At 67.4% G+C, this 25,347-nt stretch overlaps 6 protein-coding genes across 6 annotated transcripts; 3 read left to right on the plus strand and 3 right to left on the minus strand.

Annotated features, from left to right (window-relative positions):
* Positions 1-3,106: 3,106 nt before the first annotated feature.
* On the minus strand, positions 3,107-5,726 carry EMIHUDRAFT_99357 (hypothetical protein; the record flags this gene model as incomplete). The annotated part of the gene is made up of 4 exons (XM_005783506.1): positions 3,107-3,346; positions 4,190-4,255; positions 4,963-5,148; positions 5,223-5,726. The coding sequence occupies 4 exons, from the start codon at positions 5,724-5,726 to the stop codon at positions 3,107-3,109; spliced, it is 996 nt and encodes a 331-aa protein (XP_005783563.1).
* Positions 5,727-7,073: 1,347 nt separating this feature from the next.
* EMIHUDRAFT_352880 (hypothetical protein) lies at positions 7,074-7,456 on the minus strand (the record flags this gene model as incomplete). Its single annotated transcript, XM_005783507.1, has 2 exons — positions 7,074-7,093; positions 7,226-7,456. Coding segments are annotated over 2 exons (251 nt in total), but the record flags the coding sequence as incomplete, so codon positions are not given.
* A 2,795-nt stretch (positions 7,457-10,251) lies between these two features.
* On the plus strand, positions 10,252-11,280 carry EMIHUDRAFT_203266 (hypothetical protein; the record flags this gene model as incomplete). Its single annotated transcript, XM_005783508.1, has 1 exon — positions 10,252-11,280. The coding sequence occupies one exon, from the start codon at positions 10,252-10,254 to the stop codon at positions 11,278-11,280; it is 1,029 nt and encodes a 342-aa protein (XP_005783565.1).
* Positions 11,281-14,139: 2,859 nt separating this feature from the next.
* Positions 14,140-18,812, plus strand: EMIHUDRAFT_99361 (hypothetical protein; the record flags this gene model as incomplete). The annotated part of the gene is made up of 9 exons (XM_005783509.1): positions 14,140-14,550; positions 14,626-14,739; positions 14,945-14,977; positions 15,138-15,278; positions 15,348-15,453; positions 15,805-16,577; positions 16,768-17,134; positions 17,171-17,297; positions 17,477-18,812. 9 exons carry the CDS (start codon positions 14,140-14,142, stop codon positions 18,810-18,812), a joined length of 3,408 nt encoding a protein of 1,135 aa, XP_005783566.1.
* An 864-nt stretch (positions 18,813-19,676) lies between these two features.
* On the plus strand, positions 19,677-20,395 carry EMIHUDRAFT_449680 (hypothetical protein). The gene is made up of 2 exons (XM_005783510.1): positions 19,677-20,104; positions 20,173-20,395. Exons 1-2 carry the CDS (start codon positions 19,703-19,705, stop codon positions 20,275-20,277), a joined length of 507 nt encoding a protein of 168 aa, XP_005783567.1. The 5' UTR covers positions 19,677-19,702; the 3' UTR covers positions 20,278-20,395.
* A 1,460-nt stretch (positions 20,396-21,855) lies between these two features.
* EMIHUDRAFT_203271 (hypothetical protein) lies at positions 21,856-25,056 on the minus strand (the record flags this gene model as incomplete). Its single annotated transcript, XM_005783511.1, has 10 exons — positions 21,856-22,362; positions 22,525-22,943; positions 23,089-23,231; positions 23,303-23,439; positions 23,566-23,685; positions 23,762-23,838; positions 24,030-24,179; positions 24,248-24,587; positions 24,814-24,890; positions 25,035-25,056. The coding sequence occupies 10 exons, from the start codon at positions 25,054-25,056 to the stop codon at positions 21,856-21,858; spliced, it is 1,992 nt and encodes a 663-aa protein (XP_005783568.1).
* Positions 25,057-25,347: the final 291 nt, after the last annotated feature.

Genomic DNA, 25,347 nt, shown 5'->3' on the forward strand with positions numbered 1-25,347 from the left:
CTTCTCGGAACCTTCTCGGAACCTTCCTATAGGCGGCCTCGCTGGCGCGCCTCGTGGGTGCGTGTGACGAAGCGCCCAACCTCGAGCTCGTCGTGACGGCGGCCCCCTTCACCGCCATTCCAGGGGCGGGAGCGGCAGCGCCCCCGCCCGCCGCGCCTCCCGCCGCGCGTCACACCGCCGTCGCTCCGCCCTCCGCCGTCGCTCCTCCACCCGCCGCCGCGTCGAGCGGCGCTGCGGGCACGACGCGCCTGCGGGTGGTCGTGCCGCAAGACGTCGCCACAGGGCAGTTGCTGCGCGTCCAGACGCCGGGCGGCATCGTGCAGTGCGTCGTGCCGACGCCGCTCAAGGCTGGCGAGGCGCTCGAGATGCTGGTGCCGGCAAAGCCCCCGCCCCCGCGGCAGACCGGCCCTGCCGCACCGCCGCCCGCACCGCCGCCCGCACCGCCGCCGTACGAGGACTTCACTCAGCCGCAGCAGCCCGGGGCAGGGCGCCAGGCGTGGGAGCGGGAGGTGCCGCAGGGTGAGGCGCCGCCCGCTCAAGCGCCGCCGCCGCAGCAGACGCCGGCGCAGCTCCTGCAGCAGCACCAGCAGAGGGCGCTTCAGCAGCAGCAAGCGGCGCAGCAGCAGCAGCAGCAGCAGCGATTTCTGCAGCAGACGTCGCAGCTCATGCAGCAGCAGCAGCAGCAGAGGGCGCTTCAGCAGCAGCAGCAGCAGCAAAGGGCGTTTCAGCAGCAGCAGCAGCAGCAAAGGGCGTTTCAGCAGCAGCAGCAGCAGCAGAGGGCGCTTCAGCAGCAGGCGCTGCAGGCTGCGCTGCAGCAGCAGCAGCAGCAGCAGCAAGCGCAGCAGCAGCAGCAGCAGCAACACGCCTTGCTACAGCAGCAGGCTCTGCATCAGGCGGCGCAACAGCAGCAGCACTTTATGCAGCAGACGCCGACGCAGCAGCAGCTCTTGCAGCATATGCAGCAGCAGCAGCAGCAGCAGCAGCAGCAGCAGCTCATGCAGCAGCAGCTTATGCAACAGCAACAGCAGCAGCCATCCTTGCTCGACGCGCCTCCCGCCTTGGCCTCGGCGGCCTCGGCCCAGCCTGCCGATTTGGCTGCAGCCGACCTTGCCGCAGCCTTTCTTGCGGATTTTCCCCCGGCCAACACCGCCGCCGCCAACGCCGCCGCCGAAACCGCCGCCGCCGCAACCGTGGCCGCCGCCACCGCCGAAACCGCCGCCACCGCCGCCGCCGCCGCATTCGCCACTCCGCCCCCGTCGCCCCCGGCGCCTTCATCGCCAGCCGCTCCCGCCGCCACGCCACTGGAGGGTGAGGAGCGGGAGGGCGAGGCGGCGGGGGGAGGAGCGGCGGAGGGAGGGGCGGCGGAGGGCGAGGCACCAGCTGCCGCTGCGCTTCCGGCGCCGGAGAGCGCTTCGACGGAGGAGGCGCTTCCTCGTGAATGTGTTCACTACCCTCGATGCATTGATGGATAGGGGGGCGGCTCGACGGAGGAGGGGCCCGAGAGCGTCGGCAAGCAGGCGGCGCACGAGGGCGGGCCGCCAGCTGCGCCAGCTGCCGCTGCGCCTTCAGCGGCGCCTTCCGCTGCGCCTTCCGCGGCGCCGGCCTCCTCGGCGGGCGGCCCACCTGCCGTGCCGCGAGCGCCGCCGCAGGATGCTCCTCGTAGGACCTACACACACACATGCATACCACAAGTACAAGTCGTGGTGGTGCACTATTGCTGTCCGGAGGTGGCCCGGAGGGCGCACCAATGACATGCCATTCCACTCCATTAGTCCATTAGACTACATTCCACCGTTCGTGCAGGTGGCCCGGAGAGCGTACTTGGTTGCCAAGCACTACATCCCTCCCATGGTGGCGCTGACTTGGGACCCGCTGCCGGCGCACGGGCGCGGGAGCCGCGCTCTCCGGTGGTCCGTCCCCCGGGCTCGTGCCTGACCCCCTCGCGGTGTGGCTTGCAGGCGCGTGAGGGAGCGGCACCTCGACGGAGGCCGGTCGGAGGCGGCTGCGGTGGGCCGGGCAGCGGGCCACAGGAGTGTCGTGAGCGATTGAGGGGGGGGCTGCGAGTAGGCGGTCGCGTGGCCGGCGCAGGGGAGATCTGGGGAGATGCGGGGAGATACGGGGAGATATGAGTAGGCGGTCGCGTGGCCGGCGCAGTGCGACGCGTCTCTGGTGGGCCGCTTCGTGAGCGCGACCTTCCTCGACGAGGACGGCATGTAGACAGACAGACACACACACACACGAGGCGGTCACACTGAGAGTGACACACAGACACAGGCAAGACACACAGCCAGCTGGGCTGCCACTCATCCCCGGCATCTCGCAGCGACACGACCACACAGCCTCCTGCTTCCTGAAGGGGGGCCCGCCGCCGCTGTGACTAGGACGGCCTCTCGCAGTGGTACCCGGCGGTGGTGGTGGAGCACCGGCCCGCCGCCGAGGAGCTGCGCTTCGTCATCCACTTCGAGGAGGACGGCGTCGAGATCGAGGCGGACTTGCCCGAGATTGCCCGAGATTGCCCGAGATTACCCAAGCTCGCCCAAGATTGCCCAAGATTACCCAGGATTGCCCGTGTCGAGGCGGACCTGCCGGACGAGACGATCGTCCTCCTCGCCGGCAGCACGACGCACTGCGAGTGCCCGACGTGCTCCGAGCGGAACCCGAAGGGCCGGCGGCTGCTGTGAGGGGGGGCAGGCGGCTGCAAAAAGGGCGTGCGAGCCGAGAGTCTGAGAACAACCCAAGCAGACTCGGGACGACGGGAGGGTTTGGAACTTTTGGGGGGGAGGTGGTTTACGCGAGGTCGGGCTGTACGGGCAGAGGCCGCGCGCGAGTGTGTCTTGTATGACGCCCCCCCCCCCCCCCCTGCCCCCCCGCGCGCGCGCAAACTGCCACAGTACGTGTTTGATTGGCCGTGTCGAACACATAAATAAAAAATAATATACCACATGTGTAAAGTGTCATATACAAAAGCTGACATCGGCACGCCTGCCTTTGGGCGGTCTAATAAGTGCGAGGGCGTCGGCCGTCGCACGGCTGGCCGGCCGCCAGTGACCGTCCCTTGTGCAGGCTACCCCCTCCCCCATCAGCCCGCATATTGGCATAACCTAGGCTATAACGCCGCCGCGACCGCCTCGCCCGCGGCGAGACCGGAGAGCGCCGCCGCCTCGAGCGGCGACGCGGCCTCCTTGACAAACTCGCCCGCGATGGCCAGCCTCCACGCCGGCAGCGACACGCACTCGTGTGGGTGGTGCAGCGAGTCTGATGCAGAGGCGTCGCTCCAGAGAGTGGCGGTGGCGGAGAGCGGGCGCAGGTGCTCTCCGCCGAGAAAGGGCGCGAGGAGGAGGGACACCTGAGGCGAGATGTGGGGAGATGTGGGGAGACATGGCGAGATATGAGGAGGGGCACCTGCAGGCGCGGGTGGCGATCGTCTCCAGGCACTCGGCGTGGCCAACGGCCCGGGCTGGCCCTCGCGTCTCCACGCCCAGACAGGACAAGGGCTCGCTCGGCAGAGTGCAAGGCCCGGTGCGGTGTAGGCCCAGTGCGGTGAGGGTGGGACCGCCTCCTCTGACAGGAGCTTGGCCGCCGCCGCGTCAGCGCGCGGCCCCTCGCGCCGCCGCAAGCCCGCGCCCGCCTCCGCAGAGCCGGCCATCGCCCGGGCGAGCTGCGGCGTCGACACGGCTGTCCACAGCGCGCCTGGGGAGTAGGAGGCCAGAAGAGGAAGTGTCTGGAAAGTGCCTAGCGCCGAGAGGGGGCCCCGCAGCACGCCGTCGTCTGGTGATCTCGGGTGATCTCGGGTGATCTCGGGTGATCTCGGGTGATCTCGGGTGATCTCGGGTGATCTCGGGTGATCTCGGGTGATCTCTGGTGATCTCTGGTGATCTCTGGTGATCTCTGGTGATCTCTGGTGATCTAGGGTGATCTAGGGTGATCTCTTGGGTGATCTCGGGTGATCGCAAGCGCGCCTCCGTCGACGGTGGCGGCGCGGCCGGGCTTGGAGGCGTCGCGGCAGAGCATTCGCACGGACGGCGAGCCGGGCACCTGTGTGCGTCAACCATGGACGCTGATCGCTCCTCCCAGGCGGCGCACGGGGGGGAGGCACGCAAGACACGCGCCACGGCGGCGTCGAAGGGGACCGCCGCGCTGGCGAGAGGAAGGACGCCCGACCAACACAAGGCGGGCTCTGCTCTAACACCTGCTCGCAACTCTCTCCCGTCGTGCCTCGCAGCAGCAGAGAAGGAGGCGGGCTCCGCTCCCACGCCTGGCGGTACGGCGGAAGCTGAGAGGCGGGGGTGCGGCCTCGAGCAGTGCCCTCGGCGCTCCCGAAGGCGAGGGCCGCGACCACAGCGAGTGCGACCGCAGCTCAGCCGAGCTCAGCCGAGCTCAGCCGAGCTCAGCCGAGCTCAGCCGAGCTCAGTGTCGAGAGCGGCACGTTGAGGCTCTGTGCTCCTCAAAGCGATGTAGAGTGCACAATCCCTCCCCCGCTTCTGGGCGCACGGCGCTGTCGAGATGTGGGGCGACATATGGGGAGCTGTGGGGAGATGTGAGGAGATGTGGGGAGATGTGAGGTCCGTCTCGCGGATCTGGGCGTACGACACCGTCTAGGCTGGCGGCGAGGGTGGCGAGGGCCTCCTGCTCGGCCTCGGCGGCCTGCGTATGAGTCCGTATGCTTAGTCTGCTCTCTTTCCTGATGAGGTGATCCCGGGTCTGCCTCATGATCAAGCAGTCGTGCAGAGAGGCTCGGCTCGGTGGCCTGGCGTGATTCGCACTTCTCCAAAGTCGGCAGTGTACTGAGAGCACCGGGGCAGTGTACCGAGAGCACCGCGTGGAGATGAGGGCCGGGCCGAGAGCCCGGGAGGAAGGAGGCGCCGTCCACTCAACATGCTCATTCAATCTCAACTCATCTCGGCATCTAGTCGTTCGGCGGGCCGCTTCGTCGGATGCGCCGGCGGTGCCGATCGAGCGCACGGCGGCGGCGCCGAGGGCCGTGTCTGGGACGGCGAGCACAAGGGCGTCGAAGCTGCTGATGCCGCCGCCCTCGGCCCCGCCGCCGCCGCCGCCGCCGCCGTCGCCGCCCCCGCCGCCGCCGCCGCCAGCGATCTGGAGCTCCCAGCAGCCCCGCGTAGGGGAGTGGCGCGCGGCGGTCACGCGCGCCTACGACCACAGGCCGCGGCGGGTGGGGACGGCGACCCTCGGCGAGCCCCGCCTCCCTCCGCGCCATATCTCACCCCGAGCCGGACCTCCGCCCCGGCCGCGGCGCAGATGCTAGCGCAGAGCGTCGCGCTCGAGGGCGAGCCGACGAGCAGCGGCGCGTCGCCAGGCCGGAGGAGGCCGCAGAAGTCCAGGTTGCCAGACACCTCAGACTCGCCGCCCTCCGTCGGCGAGCCCCTCCCCTCCGCCTCTTTCCTCATCGCCTGCCCCATCTCGGTGTTTGCGAGCGCCTCGCGCGGCAAAAACTGCCCGCCCTTGCGGCCGAGCAGGCCGAACCGGCCTTCCCAGCGCGCCATCATCCCCTCCGCCTCGAGCATGCCGAGGACGGATTGCAGCTGGACTGTGCGCAGCGTCTTGGAGGCGCGGATAAACTGGAAGGTCGGGTCGAGGTGGCGGCCGGCCAGCTTCCCTCCGACGTCGGCGTCGAGCACTGTGAGCGACGCGGTCGGGTGACGGCTCCGCAGCACCAGCGCCGCGAGGCTGCCAGAGACGCCGGCGCCGACGATCGCCACGCGATTCATGGCCGACGCGCGAAACACAGGTTGGTTTTTTACGGGACAACAGGCCCTCCTGTCTGGCCTCCCCGGCGCAGAGGGGCCCCCGGAGGAATGCTCAACCGCTCCACGCCACGCCGCTTGCGGCGGTCCTATGCTCCGCCCCGGCTCGCGTTATTTGCCGCAGCGCATGCGTTATTTTGCCACCGCTCGCGTTGTTTTGCCGCCGTGGCCCGGCTGACTGAGTGAGAGACCGTTGCGCGTTGGCGCAGATTGGCGGCCCAAAGATGGCACTCAAGGTCGAAAAAAGGCCGCCCGTCGTTGTGGCCACACCCATCGACGGGCTCGGGCCAAAGGCCCCTCGAGATGGCGACCAATCCTAGCGAGGTTTCTTTTTCGGTGCCCACGTACGCAGCGGTTTCTTTTTCAAAAACAAAACACTTCTCAGCGACTTGGAGGAGCGCTCGCAGGGGCCAGAGCTATCGCGGACGTGCTCAGTCGCCACATCGTCCAGTGCGCCGTGGACATCACGTTCACGGGCAACAGCGCCAGGTTTTGGACGACGTGAGTCGTGACCAAGGCCCCTCCATGCACCATGGGCATGGCATGCCACCCTCGTGTTTTCTGTTATCTGTTTTCGGGAAACATCTGCGCTTGCCGACTCATGCCGACCTCAAGGCGAGGCAACCCGCACGCTCCTCCGCCCCCCCCCCCCCAGTCCTGAAGAGAAAGGCGGTGTGAATTACAAACGACACCCGAGGCAGCGCGCGACAGGAGAGTGGAGACCACACAGGCGGGCGCACAACGGTCAGTCGACGCGCTCCGGAGGGATTTGGCGAAAAAGAATGTGAAACTTTGCGCTTGCCCCGCGCGGCCTTGGGGGGTGGGGGGGCGGCGCGCCCCGGCCGCTGGCCCCACACTTAGCGACGTGTTCAGCTTAGGCGGAGCCGTACACACGCGACGCGGTACCCACCGCACTCCCACGCTGCACGGGCGTGTCCGTGTGCCACACGTTTCGTCATACCCCACGCGGCCCTGACGAAAATCGAAATCTGTTTCCCCTCAATCTTTTACATACACAAACATACCCGAGCCGTGTGCTACATATGAACCTACGCGGGCGAGGGACGCGTTGCGCGTATCTCTCTCCGTAACATGCTCACAAAGGCGCCACGGGCCTCGGAAGGTCTGGCCTGGAGCCCCACATGGCGCGTCTGACCTGCAACACACTTCTCACTTGTGCACGCATATGCTACCAGGTCACAGTATGGGGTGTATGCACTACTCGAGATGAGTTTGATAGCCGGCTCCCCGCGGATGTGGGAATGGTGCCGGCCTTCCCGGAGCTCCGCGAAAGCCGCCTCCCTTGCCGACCCTCGGAGCCGCATGCCCGCCTGGCACTTGCCAGGCACCAATCACGGACTCCCCGCTCCCGCGGCCTGCGCTCCCCTCCTCCTCCCTCAGACCAACTGCGCGCCTCCCGCTGGTCCCGGTGCCGCCGCCGGCGCGCCGCGCCCCGCGCGCACCGCGGCGACGGCGAGCGCGGCGGCGGCGGCGGCGGCGGCGGCGGCGGGGAGAAGCGTAGTCACGCGCTGCGATGCGGCGGGCTCGGTCCGCATGCGGGCGGCGCCGGCGGCGGCGCCACACTCGCCGTCGTCCCACTCGTTGTGGCAGTCGGCCTTCGCCGCGCAGGCGTTGCCGTACGTCTTGCCCGCCGCGCAGACCGGCCTGTAGTCCATCGCGCACCAGCCGTCTCCGCAGCGCGGCCCGGCGGCCCTTCGCGCCCCGTCCGCCCCGTCCGCCTCGGCCGCCTTCTTCCCCTGCTTGTCGACCCCGAGGCGGGCCTGCTGCTCGGGCGTGTACACGAGTGCACTCCACGAGCCGTGCTGCTCCTCGCCGGCCGGCCTCTCCATCTCTCCCCACGTCCACGCCGGCCCAATCGCCCCGAACTTCTCAGCGGGTGGCGGCCGCTCGCCGCCGGCGCGGCTGGCCCCAAACAGGGCGGCGTCTGAGCCGGTGTAGTGCCCGCCGTGCGTGGCGCCTCCGGCGGGGGCGCCGCCGATGAGCAGAGCGCCGAACGCGCCCCCACCTACCTCGCCCCCGCCCGCGCCGCCCGCCGCCTCGCCCGGCGTGGGGCACGAGGTGAAGACTGCTGCCTCCGCAGCCGATGGGCAGAGCGGGGTAGGGCGGGCGGCGAGGGCGGCGGCGAGGCGGGCGAGGGCGGCGTCGGAGATTCGGTTGCCGCTCATGTCGAGGTGGACGAGCGGCGCGCCGCCCTTCATCGCCGCGTCGGCGACCGCATTCGCGCCCCGGTCTCCGATAGCATTGCTCGCGAGCGAGACGCGCTCGATCGACGAGGGCTTGGCGAGGAGGGCGGCGACGGAGGCGGCGCCGGCGTCGCCGATGGAGTTGCCGGCGAGATTGAGCTCGCGGAAGCCCGGCGCCTCCGCCAGCGAGACGGCTAGCATGGTGACGGCGTCGGCACCGAGCTTTGACCGCTCGTTCGCAGGCACGAGCGAGAGGGACGCGCACGCACCGAGCGAGACCTTGGCCAGGGAGGCGAGGCCGTTGCACGCAGGCGGAGGCGCGGGCGGAGAGGGTGGCGGCGATGGCAGTGCTGGTGGCTCCGGCGGCGGAGGCGGCGGCGCCGGCGGCGGCGGAGATGGCGGGCTCGGCGGAGGCGCTGGCGGCTCAGGCACGATGCTCGTCGCGGCCGCCTCGACGCGGTGCAGCAGCATGCCCGACACGCCGTCGTCGAGGAGGGTGGCGGCCGTTCCTTCGACGCCAAGCGCCGTCGAGTAGGACGGCGTCGCCACATCCTGAAGCTCGGAGCCGGCGTGGAGGGTCTGACCGATGAGCGAGGCGAGCCCGACGGCACCGCCCCACGATATCTCCTTCGCCTCCTGCGCAGCGGCGCCCGCGACGAGGACCGGGTGGCCCTCCGCCGAGGCAGCGGGCGGCGCGTCGTCCCAAGGGATGAGCGAGGGCATAGCGGCGGCCAGAAGCGAACCCAAGGAGCCCACCGGGGATTGAAGAAACCCGAGCGCGCCGTCCCAAACTGTCCCTTCCCTCTCTCCCGGCCAGGGCAGGGCGCGCGGCGCCGCGCGCGGGGGCGGCGATGGGTAACCGGTTGGGTGTGCGGGATATCTGAAAGATTATCTGTGCGGTGCGATGTCATGCGAGAGAGAGGATGACAGAGGAGAGAGATCTGAGAGATTAGCAATACCAAACAAATCTAGCCCTCACACGTCATTTGGGGCCTGGAGGCCTGTTCACGCGCGCGCGAGGCGTGCAGACAGGGTTGCCAGGTGAAAGCGAATGGCGCGGTTCACGCCTCGCACAACAGAGAGAGAGATGCGCTCTGCATGGTGGGACATAAAAGAGAGCGAGTACTTGGGCGAGTAGGCCGTGCGGTCGACGCTGCCGCGCGCGACTTTGCGCGCGAGGCGGCGCAGCTTGAGAACGGCGGTGGGCGAGAAGCCGCCGCCGAACGTCTCGTGGAGCAGCAGGTTGAAGTTGTTGCGCTTGACGAGTTCGCCGGCGAACTGGCGAACTGGTTCGTGAACTGGTTCGGTGAACTCGCGATTCGTTCGGTTTCGGAGTTCGCTCTGGACGGCATCCCCTTGGTTCGCTGCATCGGTTCGGTCGTTCGCCCTTGGGTGCCCGAACCCTCGAACTAGTTCGTGAACTCGAGCCTTTTCTTTTCTCCTCCCCCCCCAACCCGCGCTTCACACCCGCAGGCCGAGGAATACCAGGGAAGTTTGTCTGAACTGCGAACGAACCGCGAACGAACCGCAATATTTATTTTTGGCTCTGCAGGCCTGTATAGTCCCTGGTTGCCTACTAGAGGCCTAGAGTACGCCTGGACGCCTCGGCCGGCTCGGGGAGCCCCCGTCTCCCCCATTCTACTCGCCAGTCAGCACGCACGGCGCCCAGGCACCACAGGGCAGCCCTGCTCACAGCGCCTTCATGGAGTACATGCGCAAAAACCACGCCAAGTACGCGAAGGCGTGAGCAAGGAGGCGTCGAGGCTGAGCGCCCCCCCCCCCCCCCCCCTCCCCCTTTTCAATGGTCCGCGGCGGGCGGCGGCGCACCGGGGTAGTCGCGCCCGCAGTCCGCTAGATTGCAGACTGTCGCGGACCGTCAGAATTGTGCTAGTGCCGCCTGTGTATATGGGCACCTCTCCTGAGATTGAGGGCCAGACCGCGTCCGCACGCGCGCACGTGGCGCAGTTGCGCGAGTTCGTTCGTTCAGCGCGGCTCGTGGCTGAACTGCACGCCGAACGAACGAACTTTTCGCGATGATTTTCTTTTTTCCTAAGTTCGAACGGAGTTCACGAACGTTCGTCCGTTTTCGCAGTTCGCGCCTTCCACAGCCGTGGCGGTCCGTTCGTTCGAGTTCGGAGTTCACGAAGTCCGCGAACTCTTTTTTGCGCGCCGTCTTCGTCGATGTCGCTCGAAGAAGCCATTGGGCAGTGACCTCGCGGCGGTGAGAGGCGGCAGCGGGTGCGCTCGCCTCCCTGACTCGAGGTTTGCTCGAGGCCACTCCGCCGATGGAGGGCAGCGCGGCCGTTCCCGCGTGGCTCCTCAACCGACAGCACGCGAAAGCAATCGGCGAGGCGTCCAGGAAGAAAGCCGCGGAGGCAGCTGCTGAGCGCGAATCGACGAGGCGCAAGGCGCCTGCGTCCAAGTTGGAAAAGGAAGCCACGCTATCGCAGTACCCGAGCATTCCGCTGTCAGAATACGCGTCCGACGGCGACCACCTCGCCATCAACGCTGACTACCCGGGGCTGCGTGCGATCCATAGAGACCCTTGGATCTTCCTCGTGAGCGATCTGCTCAGTCGCGCAGAGTGCGAGGAGCTGATGGTCAAGGCCGGCCCGCACTTCCAGTCCAGCGGCGGGTACTCCAACAACTTCCGGACCAGCTGCGAGTGCCGCGTCGCGAGGCACGAGACGCAGCGCCTGCACGCCCGGTATGCCAAGCTGCTCAACGTGCCCGTCGGCAGCCTGGAGGCCGCCAAGGTGTCACGCTACCGCCGCGACGAGTTCTTCAGAAACCACGTCGACGTCCTGTCGGGCACCGACTTCCTCGAGAACCGCATCGCGACGCTGTTTGTCTACCTCAACGACTGCGAGGCTGGCGGCGAGACGCGCTTCCTGTCGCTGCCATCGCAGCGCTCTCTCGAGTACGCGGTGGGCGAGAAGGTTTGTTGCCTGTCAACGGGGCGGGACGTGGATGGGGAGGGCGACTACCCCGGCGTCATCAGGGCGGTGCTGGAGGACGGCAGCGTGGACGTCGACTTTGACGACGGGGATGAGGTGGCGAGGGTGCCACGCAGCGCGGTGCGAGCCTACGAGACGCTGGAGGTTAAGCCTGCCCAGGGGATGGGCGTCCTGTTCTTCCCTGGGTACCTGCCCTCGTCGCCGAAGGCCATGCGGTTCCGCAACCAGCTGGACCGGTATACGGTGCACGAGGGCTGCGTCGCCGTCGACGAGAAGTGGGTCCATCAGAGCTGGGTGTGGCCAAGCCACCCGCAGGCGCACTACGATGGAGTCGAGACGGGAGCCGTGGGGCTGTGAGTCGGTAATTAGTTATTGTTGAGAGGGGCGTGTTTTTTCTTGCCCACCGCTCTTCGAAATCGTTTATTTCTCGAGGGCCAGCTTTAAGGAAAATCGCTACAACTCCAGCCCAGCCACAGCCGCCGCGGCGGCAGCTAGCCGGTTCGGCCTTGACTCGCGCGCGCCGAGATGGGAACCGTGGGTATGAGCACAGCGCACTGGAGCTCGATCCGCACCTGGGCACGAGTGGAATAACGATCATCGACAACGCCGTTGTCGGCGGCGATGAGGTGCGAGTCGTCATAGCATCGGACGGCTTCGAGTCGCTCGCTGTGGCGCGCGGGCTGGGCGGTTCCCTGCCAGCGAAGGCGATCCAAGCGAGTGAAGCCCCGGCCACAGGGGCAACCTCTTCCGTGCGCTGCTCATTTGCCTCCTCGCCCCGCGCGAGCCCGCACCATGCGCACCATTTCGTGCTGCTGACGCGCCCGCAAATCTCATGAATGAGGCACTCCTTCCGGTGCTGGCGGCGCTCTCTGCAGCGCCTTTGCCGCGGGTGCTGCATCTTACAACCCCAAGCACACCCCACAGAAGCCGCTGCCCCATAGCATTGGCACGAGGTCACGAAGGCGTACTCACTGTACGAAGCGACGCGGCCGCATTCTTCTCCGACCCAGACGCCGTTGCGTGCGGCGCCTTGTGTACCGCCGAGCGTAACCGAAGCGCAAGCGGCGAGCGTGCACGGGTGCATCGTGGCAATTCAGCGAGGGCAGGCGACGGCGTGCTCCCGCCTGCCCTACATCATGCAGGCGTGGCCCATCGGCCACGCTGCTGATTGCGTCAGCCGCGAATGGCCCTCGGCACTGCAGGCGTCCGCCTCAAGGCTATGTGCGCTGCGGTACAAATTCCTTCGGAACGCGCTGGCGGCGTGCGACTCGGAGGCGTGGTGCGGCGCCGTCTCGTCGGCGAAGGCTCCGACCGCCTGCCGCGAGAAGCGGTACGAGCTGCGGTCGCCGCCGGCCAGCCTCACAACGCTCGAGTACAGAGGGAGGTGGACGGGTCTATACACTTATGTCCGGCTCGCGGATGCCGAGTACTTGGCAGCGCCCGACCTCTTCACCTTCAACGGCACGACGCTGCTGCCGCCCGGCAACGCGCAAGTATGCGGGACGAAGCTCACGTGCACCAGGCGTCGGAGCTCGCCGCGAGCTACTTCAGTGTCAAAGCCAAAGCCCGACCCCAACTGCGTGCCAGAAGTTAATGATAGTTGAGACGATACTCTACATACGGCAATTACACTATACTCTTCACAAGAGACAGTAGACAGCGTATGTGTGTATTCTCTCGCACACAACACACAGCCCCGCAGCCGCACGTGCGGGGTGCCCTGCCATTACGCCCGCTCTGGGTAGCCCTCTTCTCAGTGGAGTCGTGGGGATGTCGGAAGTAGGCCCGCAGGCCGTCAGTGATGTCCCCTTCATCATCGGCAAAGCAGGAAAAGTCGTCCAAAACGCAAACCGTCGCACAACAGATGCGGCCACACGCTGCGCACCGACGGCTATTGCGCCGTCTAGCATATGCGCTGCGCGCAGCGCCTGCGAATGTGGTGCCGTGCCCTTTTTGCCACGCTGAGCGGACCGGAGAGCCCCTCATGCACGCAGGGTCAAAGGGACAACGATATCAGCGACCGCATCCTGCACTCACACCCAACTCCCGGTCCCGGTCCTAGTGCTACGGTCCTGGACCTGCGTCTCGAAGAGCACGTCGTCCAACCAGGCAGCGGAAAAGCCGTTGCGGACGCGGGTCGACGCGCGCGGGTAGTGTGTCACCTGGGGCGCGAGGAAGCGCTGCAGCCGCTGCGCCTTCTCGGCGTCTGGCAGGTCGACGTCGAGGACGAGGAGCGAGACGCCGAGAGCCTTGGCCGTGAGCAGCGCCGAGCGCTCGTGCTCAACGCAGCGCTGCTGCCACAGTGCGGCCGTGCGCCTCAACGGGTGGTCCGCCCCGCACCCGAGACCGTAGAAGCAACTCTGCAGAGAGAGCTTGTGCGCCGAGGCCAGCGGCGCGTCCGCGTTGATCTCGCTCACACGCTTGGCGCGCTCCCTCTGTCGCGCTGCGCATTGCTCGCGGCTGTCGGATGAGCGGCAGTCCGGCCTGCCCACGTACTGGTTGTGCAGCAGCCTCGCCGTCTGCTTTACCCAGTCCGTGCAGTTGCGGCGACGAGTGAGGATGAAGCGCGCGTTTGGAACGCTGCGCATCAGGGTCGGAAAGAGATACTGCCAGGGCGCGTCGGCAAGGGAGCGGCAGCTATGCTCGCCGTGGATCAGTTGGCCGAGTGAGGTGTTGTTAGCCAAGGGCGACGCGATGAACTCGGCTACCGCAGCGAGACTCCATGAGGCATCGTACATTGCGGGACCGTTGGAGAACCAGGCGGGCTTGCACGCCGGGGTGAGGCCGGAATGCTTGAGCGCACGAATAAGCGACGTTGTTCCCGTCTTGAAGCCGCCGACCACGAAAACCAGATCCGACCGCGTGCTCGCGCCGCTGCCTCGCCTCCTGGCCACCTGCGAAACCCTTGTCACGTTTGTGCCGTCCAGCAGCGCCCTGCAGGACTGCCATCTCGGCGCGTGCGAGCTCCCGCTGCAGCGCAGCGCTGGTGTTGGGGCCTGGACTGGCGAGGCGCTCCCACGCATGCTGGGGCGACTCGAAGGGGCAACGGCCGCGCCGCCCCGCATATGCCGGCGCGCGATTTTACCAAATTTATCTAGGCGGCCCCATCTCATCACGGTCGTCGCTACCTACGGCGGGGCCAAAACAGATCCCGCCTCTCGAGAGCACGCGGAGCGCGCAGCGCAATTTCTTCCCCCCGCTCTGCTGCTCGGCGCGATGATTCCCGCCCAGCCTCCGCCGCCATCAGACGGCGACGCCGCGGCCGATCCCGACGCCGCGGCCGAGGCACGGCGGCAGCAGCTCGACGAGGCAAACCTTGGCGTTGTCTCCGAAGAGCTGTTTGTGTCCTTCGAGGCCGCCGCGGAGACGCCCGGTCTGCCTCACCCAGCGGACGTGGCCGAGCCCGCGTCTCTCGCCGCCACGCCGCCACCGCAGTGCACGTACCCGCTGCTGGACGCCCTGCCGTCGAACCTCGTCTCCTCTGGGGCGCTCTCGTCGCTGCAGCTGCAGTTTGTTGGCCTGGCCTGCCAGCGGCACCTCACGGTGATGCCGACCGACCCGCCGACACGAGCCGGCTTCTTCCTCGGCGACGGCGCCGGGGTTGGCAAGGGCCGGCAGCTCGCCGCGGTCCTCCTCGACTCGCTCGCGCCGATGTCTCACTCATTATGATTCGTGCTTCATTTGATGAGCAAGAATGAATAGGTCATCCTCGACTCGCTCGCGCGCGGGAGGCCGCGGCACATCTGGTTCTCGTCGAGCGCCGACCTGCGGAACGACGCCATCCGCGACCTCACCGACCTCGGCTGCCACTGCCCCGTGCACGACGGCTGAAGAATTCGTTGTGAGGAGCGGTCGAGTCAAGAGTAGGCTGCCACTGCCCCGTGCACGACGGCTGCGCCTCGCTCGACCGCGCGACAAAGGGCCTGGGCGCATCAAAGGAGTCGCAGGCAGCCGTCCTCCTCCGGCGTGTGCGCGGGACGCTCCCCGAACCATCCCCGACCGTTGCCAGCCCCTCCGCTAGGCGGGCGTCCTCTTCTCAACCTATGCCACGCTCGTGAGCCGCCACCTCGGGCCAACATGCGGGCCGTGTTGATTTCACTGAGAGGTCAGCATTGACTGCCGATAGGTGAGCGCCACCTCGGGCCAAAAGGCGCATGGCTAGCCCCGCTTCTAGAGCGAAGGCGGCCCAGCCACAACAAGAAAGTTGCGGGCAGGCGCGCGGCTCGTCCCGCCTCTCCCAGCTGGTGGCCTGGTGCGGCGGGCTAGCCTTCGACGGCTGCTTGCTCTTCGACGAGTGCCACAAGGCCAAGAATTGGACGGGCAAGGAGGAGACGTCGAGCAAGGTCGCGGCGGCGGTACGCGAGCTGCAGCGCGCCCGCGCCACGGCCTTTCGTTGGCTCATCGCCCGCTTCCTTGTGTCACAGGTGCGCGAGCTGCAGCGCGCCTTGCCGCTCGCGCGAGTCGTCTACTGCTCTGCGACGGGCGCGAGCGACTCGGGCCTGAGCCTGGCATGCACAACTACCTGCCTCTGTTCCGTATGCGCCGCTCTCTTCTCTAGGCGCGAGCGACACGTCCAGCCGCGCCTAGGGCCACGGCTTCCTTTTTGACTCCCAATCGACTCCTCTAGGCGCGAGCGACCTCTCGAATTTGGCGTACATGGAGCGGCTCGGCCTCTGGGGCCCGGGCGCCTCCTTTCGCGACTTCGACGCCTTCGTCGAGGGCGTCAAGAACCGCGGCGTCGGAGGGCTCGAGATGCTCGCCATCGAGATGAAGGCGACGGGCACCTACCTCTCACGCGGCCTGTCGTACCACGGCGCCAAGTGCGAGCTCCCAAGGAGGCGCCCCTCGCTCATCCTTAATGGCTCGTGATTCATAATTAAGGCGCCGAGTTCGAGCTCAAGGAGGCGCCGCTCTCGGCCGAGCAGGCCTCCGCCTTCGACGCGGCCGCCGCGTTCTGGTCGCAGCAGCTGCTGCCGGCGCTCGAGGCGGCGGCGGAGCGGACGGGCGCGCAGGCGGGGGCGACCGTGCGCGCCTTCTGGGGCGCGCACCAGCGCTTCTTCCGCCAGCTGTGCGTGGGCTTCAAGGTGCCGGCACTTGTTGCCGAGGTCCGCGCCGCCCTCGGCAGCGGCAGCTGCGTCGTGGTCGGACTCCAGTCGACGGGCGAGGCGGCGCTCGAGCGAGTGGGAGATTCGGCCTCCGGCGAGCTCTACTCGCTCTGCGCAGAGATGCTTCGCTCCTTCATCGCGCACAACTTCCCGACCACCCGCCACGCCGACAAGGAGCTCGCAAAGTCGCTCGCAAAGGCCGAGGCGGCGGCCGCGCGCGCCATCGAGGCGCACGCCGCCGCGCGCGCCGCAGCGGCGCGACCAGAGGCGTCGCGTTCCGCCACAGCGCGGGCCGAGGCGGCGGAGGCGGTGCGCGGTGCCGCCGCTATGGCGGCGGCGGCGGCGGCGGCGGTGCAGCGGCTTCGGGCCGAGGCGGCGGCGGACGCGGAGGCGGCGGGGCAGGCCGACCCAGAGTGCGAGGTGGCAAAGGCGCGGCTGCTGCAGGCGGCCGCCGAGCTCGAGCTTCCCCCGGCGGCGCTCGACTTGCTCATCGACGAGTGCGGCGGCGCGGCGGCGGTGGCGGAGATGACTGGCCGGAAGGCGCGGGTGGTGCGGCAGGGGCGAGGGTGGGCGTCGCAGCCTCGCGCCAAGCCCGAGTCTGGCGAGATGGAGGCGAGATCTAGCCGAGATCCGAGATGTACTTCGAGCCCTGAAGCGAGATGCCCCGGATCGAGATTGAGTGACGCAAAAGCGACTTCCTTCATGGCCATGGCGACGAATGCACCGCTCCTCCACTCAGGCGCTCAACGTGACGGAGCGCAACGCCTTCATGGACGGCAAGAAGCTCGTCGCAGTCATCTCCGACGCCGCATCCACCGGCATCTCGCTGCACGCCGACGCGAGGAGCGCCAACCAGCGGCGGCGCGTCCACATCACGCTCGAGCTTGCTTGGTCGGCCGACAAGGCGGTGCAGCAGCTCGGCCGCTCGCACCGCGCCAACCAGACTTCGGCGCCGCGGTACGTCCTCCTCTGCACGGACGTGGGGGGCGAGGCGCGCTTCGGCTCGAGCGTCGCGCGCAAGCTGGAGGCGATGGGTGCCCTCACCAAGGGCGACCGGCGCGCCGAGATCGGCTCGCTCGACACCTTGGACGTGGACACCGCGCCAAGTGCCGGGCATGACACGAGTCCATACACCTAATCAGGCTCGCTCGACACCTTCAATCTGGACACCGCGTGGGGCCGCAAGGCGCTCAAGGCGCTGCTCGCCGCCGCCTACGCGGGCGACAGCTCGGTGCTGCCGCACCTCGCGGCGGACTCGGCCGCCATCGAGTCGGCTCGCGCCGGGCTGGACGCGGCGCAGAAGGGGAGCGAGAAGGAGCTCGAGGTGCGCCGCTTCCTCAACCGGATGCTCGGCTTGCCGCTCGCGCAGCAGCGGCAGCGCTTCCACCTCTCTGCTGCCCCGCGCTGCGGGGGCGGAGTCCTGATTGGAGTGGTTGTTGAGTCGTCAGGCAGCTCTTCGACCTCTTTGCGGCCGCGCTGCGGGAGGTGGTCTCGGCGGCAAAGCGCGACGGCCGGTACGACGCCGGCGTCGCCGACATCTCCGCCGGCGCCCGCCTCCTCGAGCCGGAGGCGCTGATCTGGCGCGACCCAATCACCGGGGCGAGGGCGCACGCGGCGACCGTCGAAGTGGACCGGGGCGTCTCGTTTGCCGACGCACTCTCGAAGCTGCGCTCTTGGCGAGCGGCCGCCGCCGCCGCCAAGCGCAACACCGACGGCGGCGACGCGGCGGCGGACAGCCGCGAGGGCGGCGGGGCGGAGGAGGGCGGCGGGGTGGAGGCCGGCGAGGAGGAGGCTTGCGTGGAGGAGGCCGGAGAGGAGGCCGCTCCGGCCGCTGCCCGAAGCGGCGATGTGGAGGACGGGGAGGAGGAGGAGGGCGAGGGCGAGGGGGAGGAGGAGGGGGGAGGCATCTTCCGCAGCCGCAGGCCGCAGTACGGCGAGCACCTGCTGCTGCTCGCGCTGCCGAAGGCGCGCGAGCCGCACATGGCCGTGCTCACGCGTCCAAACACCGGCCTCAGCCTGTACGAGGAGGCGTGGACAGACCTGCACCGAAAGTACGCGCGGGTGCTGCCGCCCTCCGCAGCAGAAGCCGACTGGACGGCCGCGTACAACGGTGCGTGCAACGAGCGCATCGGCGGCCGGCTGACACGCATCCAGCTCATCACCGGCTCGACGCTGCCGATGCTGCCCGTGCTCGAGGAGGTTGCCAAGAAGCACAGCGCCAACCTGACGGCGCGCGACCGCGCCGTCGGCGCGGTCCGCGTCATCCTCGATGGGCGGCGGCTGCTCGGCGTGCGGTTCGCGCGCTCGTGCATGGCCGACCTCAAGGAGGAACTTCTCAAGTGGAACCTGGCGCGCGGAGCGACGCACCGCAAGGTCGAGACGGAGCCGGCCGCACCCGTCGACCCGAAGGCACTCGCTCGCGCGCTGCGCCCGCCCGCCACCATCACCTCCTTCTTCGCGGCGAGGCCCGCGTCGCAAGCGGCGGCACCGGCCGGCACCGGCACCGGCGGCAAGCAGCCCGCAGGCGGCAGGGGCGGCGCTGGCGCGGGCGGCAAGAAGCGCAGCGTCCTCGACATGATGAAGGGCTCGTCCTCATCCTCGTCGGCGGCGGCGTCGTCGGCTTTGGCGGCGGTGCCCAAAGCTACCAAGGCCCCCAAGGCGTCAGGCGGTCTCGACGTGCGCAGCTTCTTCACGTCAAAGTCGGCCGACTCGGGCCCCCGCTCGCCGGCAACTCGCCCGAGCTCGGAGGAGCCCATCGACCTCACTTCGCCAGGCGGCGACTGAGGGGTCGGCGTCGCCGAGGGAGCGCGACTACAGAGTACAGTGCTGTACAGTGTGATATGAGGAGGCGGCTTGCGGGCTCTCTTCTCTGTGAGCGAGGGGGAGGCCGGGCGCTCCACAGAGGCCTCCTCTTGAACTCTTCTGAGGTCTGTACTTTTGGCTATGGAACTCAAAAAAGAGCCGCACAGCGCACTCGGACCGACTCTACTACAACACGAGAGCCACAGGCGACACACACACCTCCCCGAGCTTCTCCGTTCTCGGGCCATCTGCTCTCGAGGGCTCCGCCGTTTTTGTGAATCGCGAGAGCGTAGTGCGACGGTGTATCAGAGATTGTGTGTTTGTTTCTCTCAGTCGCCTTGTGTATGCGACGGTGGCATAAGGCGAGTAGGCGACTGTGATTCACCGTCGCAAAACTGCATTCGGTTTGGGTAATAAAAAGAAAAGAAACAAAACAGACAACCCAAGGGAGGGATGGCTGGGAGGATTTTGTTGTGTAGGAGGACGGCACGCCTTTTAGGTTAAGTAGAAAGGTAACCGCCAGGCTCGGACTGGACACCAACGCGGTATGGGTGGACGCTGGTGGCTGGACAGATGATGACGGCACGCACGAGCGACACACAGACGCCTTTGGGTAAAAAAGACAGGGAGGCATGACCTGGGCATAAAATTCTTTTCGTGGAACCTTCAAACCTGAAGGGAGGGATGGGAGGACGGCACGCCGCCACCACACAGGGATTTTAAACGCCTTCCTGGGTAATAAACTAGTCTGGTAATTCTTTGTGCGACCCTCGTCTTCAAACACCTCATCTTTGTGCGACCCTCGTCTTGGCCGCGAGCCGAGCCGAGCGAGCGAGGGAGACGGAGAGACGGCTTACGAACTTAGCAGCTACATGCAGAGTAGCGACGCTGCGCTGCTCGCTGCGCGTCGGGCGCGGTTCGCGCGCGAGGCTCGCAACCCGCCGCCTGTGCCCGTCAAAACCATGGCGTGGGCTGGCGGCCAAGTGACGACGAGCGACCCGAGCAAGGCCCTCGCCAAGCTTCTCGCTCGAAAGGCCAAAGCGGGCGAAGCTTTGACGGCGGATCAGCAGCGAGCCCTGCAGGCGCTGACAGCCGGGCCGGCGCTGGCGGACCGAAGCGCCGCGGCTGCGAACCAGCGGGCCGCATCAGTGCATCAGCCTCGCGTCAAGGTGGAGAAGTTGGGCAGGTCGCAAGAGGCTGCGTCGGCGGAGCAGCAGGCGCGCCGCAGGCGGCTGGAGCGCAAGATTCGCGACTGCGAGGCGCTAGAGCGGCGGGTGCGCTTGGGCGGAGCTGCCTCCCCCACCTCCCTGGCAACTCCTCAGGCGCGATCGTAAATCTGTAGGCGGCGGCCGGAGAGAAGCTTGAGATCAACCAGCGCAGCAAACTGGAACGCAAGGCGCAGTGGCAGCGAGAGCTTGCGGACGCGGGCGGGCAGGCGGCCCGCTGAGTGGTGCGAGGGCCATGGGCAGCGAGCCAAAGCGAGCAGAATACCACGCTCGTGAGTCAAGATGTGTCGGTGTACTGGTCGCTCGTACTTACTTTTTGGGTGATGCTCCGATAAACCCTCCGGATCTTCGACTAACGTCGGAAATTTCTTTTTCAAAGTGCAAGGTGTGAATAAGAGGTTTATGATAGGGTTACATCCCGCACCCCCGCGTGCCATCTGCCAACTGCCATGATAGGGTTACATCATGGGACATGGCCTGGCGCCCGACCCGCACCCCCGCGCAGAGACCTCGGTGCGAACCCCTCCGCGAAACCGACTTGGACGGGGTATGGGGGTTGTGCGCCGGGCCCTCCTGCTCGGCTCCCCGCAGCCAGTAGACAAGTCTTGTCATCAACAGAGTAGAAGGATCTGACCTCGGGGCCGATGTGACCAAGCGCTGGTAGCGTGGTTTAACCTCACACCCATTGGTCTCACAGTGTGCCGGCAGTCGCCGAGCAGTGTCGCTCACACAAGCCGCAGCACAAGTGACTGAGGGCCAGTGAGGGCGAGCCCATCGCTGTGACAGCTGTGGCAGCCGCACAGTAGGCTGTGTCAACTGTGCAGAGTGTGTGAGCAGCAGAGGAGCTGCTCTCCAGGCTTCTGTCGCAAAGAGCTGCATGCCACCGAAAGCGCTGTCGAGGTTCGCCGAGCGCGGCGCAGGTTGGAGGACACCGTCACTGACGAGCGCGTTGGACTTTTCACTCCGGACAAAGACGGCTACACGCACACGAGCCGCGGTCGTGTAGCCGTCTTAGCGGCGAGGCGCGGGACCATCTGTGGCGAAGTGGGTCGTGTCCTTCAATTTCCGTCAACCCAGCATCCACACCCTTTACTTTTGGGGGGCGCGCCGCCAGGCGCGTTCCCACTTTTGTATCACAGTTGCTCCCATGGTTGCTCCCCGCCGCCAGAGACAGGTCAGCCCTCTCCACCACCCTCGCCCACGGGGATCTACTAGATGGATCTAGTAGATGATCTACAAAATGCTGTCTTGGTCCGACCTCGGCGCGGGGGGCACCGCGCCTCGCGCTGCGCTCGAGCCCTGGTCTGGACGATTTTTTGCGCTATCTCCCCGTATCTCCCTCGATCTCCGCGTATTCCCCTCTATCTCCCCGTATCTCCCCGCATTTGCCCGTATCTGCCCCCGTATCTGCCCGGTATCTCTGCCCGTATCTGCCCGTATCTCGACCCGTATTCCCCCGGAATTTCCCCCCGGTCTCTCTCTCTCCCCGTATCTCGTATCTCCCGGTATATCTCCCGGTATCTCCCAGTATCCCGCAGTATCCCGCGGTATCCCGCGGTATCCCGCCATATCTCGCCGCGGATACCGTTAAAAAAATCGTCCCGAGACCAGAGGGATCGCTCGGGGCACCGGGCACCGCGCATACAAAATGCGCCTGGGGGCGGGTGGACCCTCTCACTGGGGGCTCACAGATCACAGATCACTAGGGACATGGACATGGTCATGGAGCCTCCATATGCACACCCCGATTTGTACATGTGTATCATTGTAATCATGCCCACGACCCAACAGCCTCCTCGTCAAGTATTGCTTGCCGCCACGCACGCCTCTTCCGCCCGTACCCTCCTCGTGTTCGCCTCCCCGGTGCGTGCCACAGCTGAAGCGAGGGCCGCCTCGAGCCGTTGAATCTCGGCCACCGATGCTGACATGTCGAACAGCATGCAGCTGTCCTGCGCGGTGCGCACCCGCTCCTGCAGTTCGTCTCTCGCCGCGACAAACGCACCATGCTCCCGCTCCCGTTCGGCCCGCGCCTCTGCCAACCTCTCCTCGGCCGCGGCTCGATGCGCCATCTGCGCCGCCATCTGCTTCGACCTTCGGGTCGCGCTGGGCTCCGCCTTCGAGCGCGTCACCCGCACCTCCTCTAGCACGCAGGCGACACGCTGCTCGAGCACAGCCCGCTGCTCGGCCAAGGCGGCGAGCTCCGCAGTTGCGACGGCCAGTGCGGGCTCCGCCGGAGCGAGAGCGGCAATCGCACGCTCCGTCTCGTTGGGCGGCGTAACGCGAGCCCCGCTCGCTTTACCGAGATCCTACGCCGGCCAGCAATGTGGTTGCTGGGTACGAATGCGCGGCTGTGAGAAAGGGGAGCTGCGGGAGGCGCGCGCCCTGATTTCTCTGAGGGTGCCAAACGAGAGGGAATTGCCTCCGGCATGCAGCGTTAATTCTCGCGCCTCTGCTCCGGGGCAGCCAACGGACCGACGCAGCTCTCTGAGTAGGCTATGGCCGCCGTCGGCGGAGATGTTGTTTTGCTCGAGGCACAGCGTCCGCAATGAGCAATTGTCCTGCAGCGCTCTCACCAGCGCAACGGCGCCCTCGTCCGCCACCGCGGCGTGGTTGAGGTCTAGCGTACGTAAGCTTGCGTGCACCGCGAGGGCGACGGCCAGGGCATTGGCGCCAGGGTCGCCGATCGGATTGTGGGGCAGATGCAACGCACGCAGCGAATCTGTGGAGTAGAGTGCTGACGCGAGCGCTGCGGCGCCGCGGTCGCCGATGGAGGCGCAGCCGAGCGACAGCTTGGCGATGGAGGAGGCTGGGAGGCCGCGTGCAAAGGCAGCGGCGCCCTCGTCACCCAAGGGATTCCCGCTCAGATCGATCGCCCGCAGCACACACTCTCGATGACTCACCGTGCGGCCAATCGCGACGGCGCCAGCCGGGCCGCACCCGACACCACGCAGTGAGAGCGAGCCGAGCCGGGCGGGGCGAGGCACGGCTGCCCCCCTCGCGGATTGCACGTCCGCGGTGGACAAGGTCCGCACCGCAAGCGGCGGCCGTGCCAGCCTCGGGCTGTTGCCGGCCGTGGGCGGCCGGAGCACCCCCCTCGTTGTTGGCCGTGCCGCCGCCGATCTCGCGCGTCGCGGGATTGGCGAGATGCTGGGCGAGCCGCAGACGGAAGGCGTCTCTGCGCTCGAGAGCGCGGCGTCGAGGCGCGCCTCCCTCACTCTGATCCGACCGGAGCGACTGGCAAGCGACCTCAGCAGCAGGTCTCGTTCACGCGCCCTCATCACGGATGCGGTTTTCGGCCGGTGCCGGTCTTCAGCCAGCGTGTCGGCGGCGGCCGTCAGCATCCCCGAGAGCCGCCGTTGGGCCGAGCTTCGTGGGACGTCCGGCTTGCGGAGGGCCGCGGTCCTCTCCGCCCTGGCCGCCGCCCGGGCCGCCGCCCGGGCCGCCGCCCGGGCCGCCGCCGCCTCCGCCGCCGCCTCTGCTGCAGCCGTCGGGCTGAGGATGGCCGCCACCTGCTGGCAGCCCGCATCGCCGAGAGAATTCTCAGAGATGTCGAGGCTGGTGAGAGAGTCAGCATAGGAGAGAGCTCCGAGCAGTGGCGCGAGGCGGTCGAGGTCATACTTGTTGCACGCCTGTGTGTTGATCAAGATGGGCACGTGTGTGTGCGAGCGTGAGGGCGAGGAAGTGTGAGGCGGAGCAGCGAGGCACCAAGCTGAGGCTCGCTAGAGCCTTGCAGCCGCCGTCGGCGGCTTCACCGCCTCCAATTAGCACGGCGAGTGCGGAGACTGCGGCATCGGCGTCCGGCGACTCGCCGAGTGCGTTGTGCGAGAGATCAAGCACCTCGAGTGCGGTGCATCTGCGCGAGCCGTGGGGGCATGAGAGGGTGTGGTTTCGTCCTGGTCTTTTGCGGTGGATCGGAGAGGAGGTGGGTGCACGGGACGGGCAGCACGCCGTTCGGCGAGCGTCTCGAGGAGACCGGCGATGGCCCGCAGCTGGTTTGCCCCTGATAGCTCCGCCTCGCTGCCGATCTTTGCGTCGGACGGCACCCCGCCCAACTCGAGGCTGGTGAGGAGTTGGGCTCCGTCTCGTGAGGCGAGGAGCGCGCGAGAGAGCGCCGGCGCGAAGGCTGCGTGCGGGAGAGGGCGAGTGAGCGGTGTGTTCGACAAACACGGCGGTCTACGTCTACTTGCAGACCGCTTCGGAGGCCGCAAGCGCCGAGCCGGACGGAGGTGATCTGTCCAGAGCCGAGGAGCGGCAGCAACGCCGCCGCGCCCGAATCTCCCAGCGAGGGATTGTTGAAGAGGTCGAGACCGCCGAAACCACTGCCGCACAGCGCACGCGCAATCGCCTTGCCGGACCGAGGCCCAAGCTGGAGCCCCCGCAGCCGCAGGGTCCTCCCCGCAGCCTTTTCCGTCCCCGCCGCCTGCTTGACAACCGCTGCGAGGAAGAGATTCAGGCCGTGGCGAGTCGGAGCTAGCCCGGAGTCGCCGCACCGATACGCGTACAACTCGCGGGCCAGTGCCTCGCGCGCTGCCTGGAGCTCAGCGTCCATGCAGGAGTGGCATAAGCCGGACGGTAGGGCCGTTACGCCGGGGGGGGGGGGGGGGGCAGGCAGTTTGAGCTGTTCCCACAGCTGGCTGGAAGTAGCTAGCGCACCAAACCTGGGAACTAGCCGGGGCAGTCGGAGAAGGGGCAACTAACTCCGTGCACTGTTGACGGTCGGCCGTCAGAAAAACACGCCTGCGTGGATCGCGTCACACCAATCCTCGCTGCGTGTTTGTGGCAGGACGAGTGGCAAATGCTTTTCCCTGCCAGTGCGCGCCAGTCAGTCCCGTGCCTAAAGAAAGAAAGAAAGACAACAGACAGGCCAGGGAGGGATGGGAGGACGGCACACGCCGCCACCACACAGGGATTTTAAGGAGAGGAGTGTGATGCTAGCCGTCGCCCACCCTTGTGGGCGTCTGCCTGAAGGCCCCCGCACGGGGGGGCCCGGCCGACGTCATGCGCGTGCGATCTCAGACTCAGTGCCCCAGCACGCAAATTTTCTCTCTCTGCGCGTCTGCGGGACTACCGCCCCGCACCCCGCCCGGGATTAATTCACACCTCTCAACAGCTGTTCACACCTGGAAAACTCATCGGATTTGGGCCACTTGCCTGGGCGACCCCGGACCCCGCTGGCGGACGCGCATGTGGCATGAGGCATGACGTCGGCCGGGACCCCCCGTGCGGGGGCCTTCGTCTGCCTCTTCCTATCTCTCTTCGCAGTCCCCCGCCGATTCTCGCGGGATGGGAGG

Source organism: Emiliania huxleyi (genome assembly GCF_000372725.1).
Source record: "Emiliania huxleyi CCMP1516 chromosome Unknown EMIHUscaffold_18, whole genome shotgun sequence".
Classification (NCBI taxonomy): domain Eukaryota; phylum Haptophyta; order Isochrysidales; family Noelaerhabdaceae; genus Emiliania; species Emiliania huxleyi.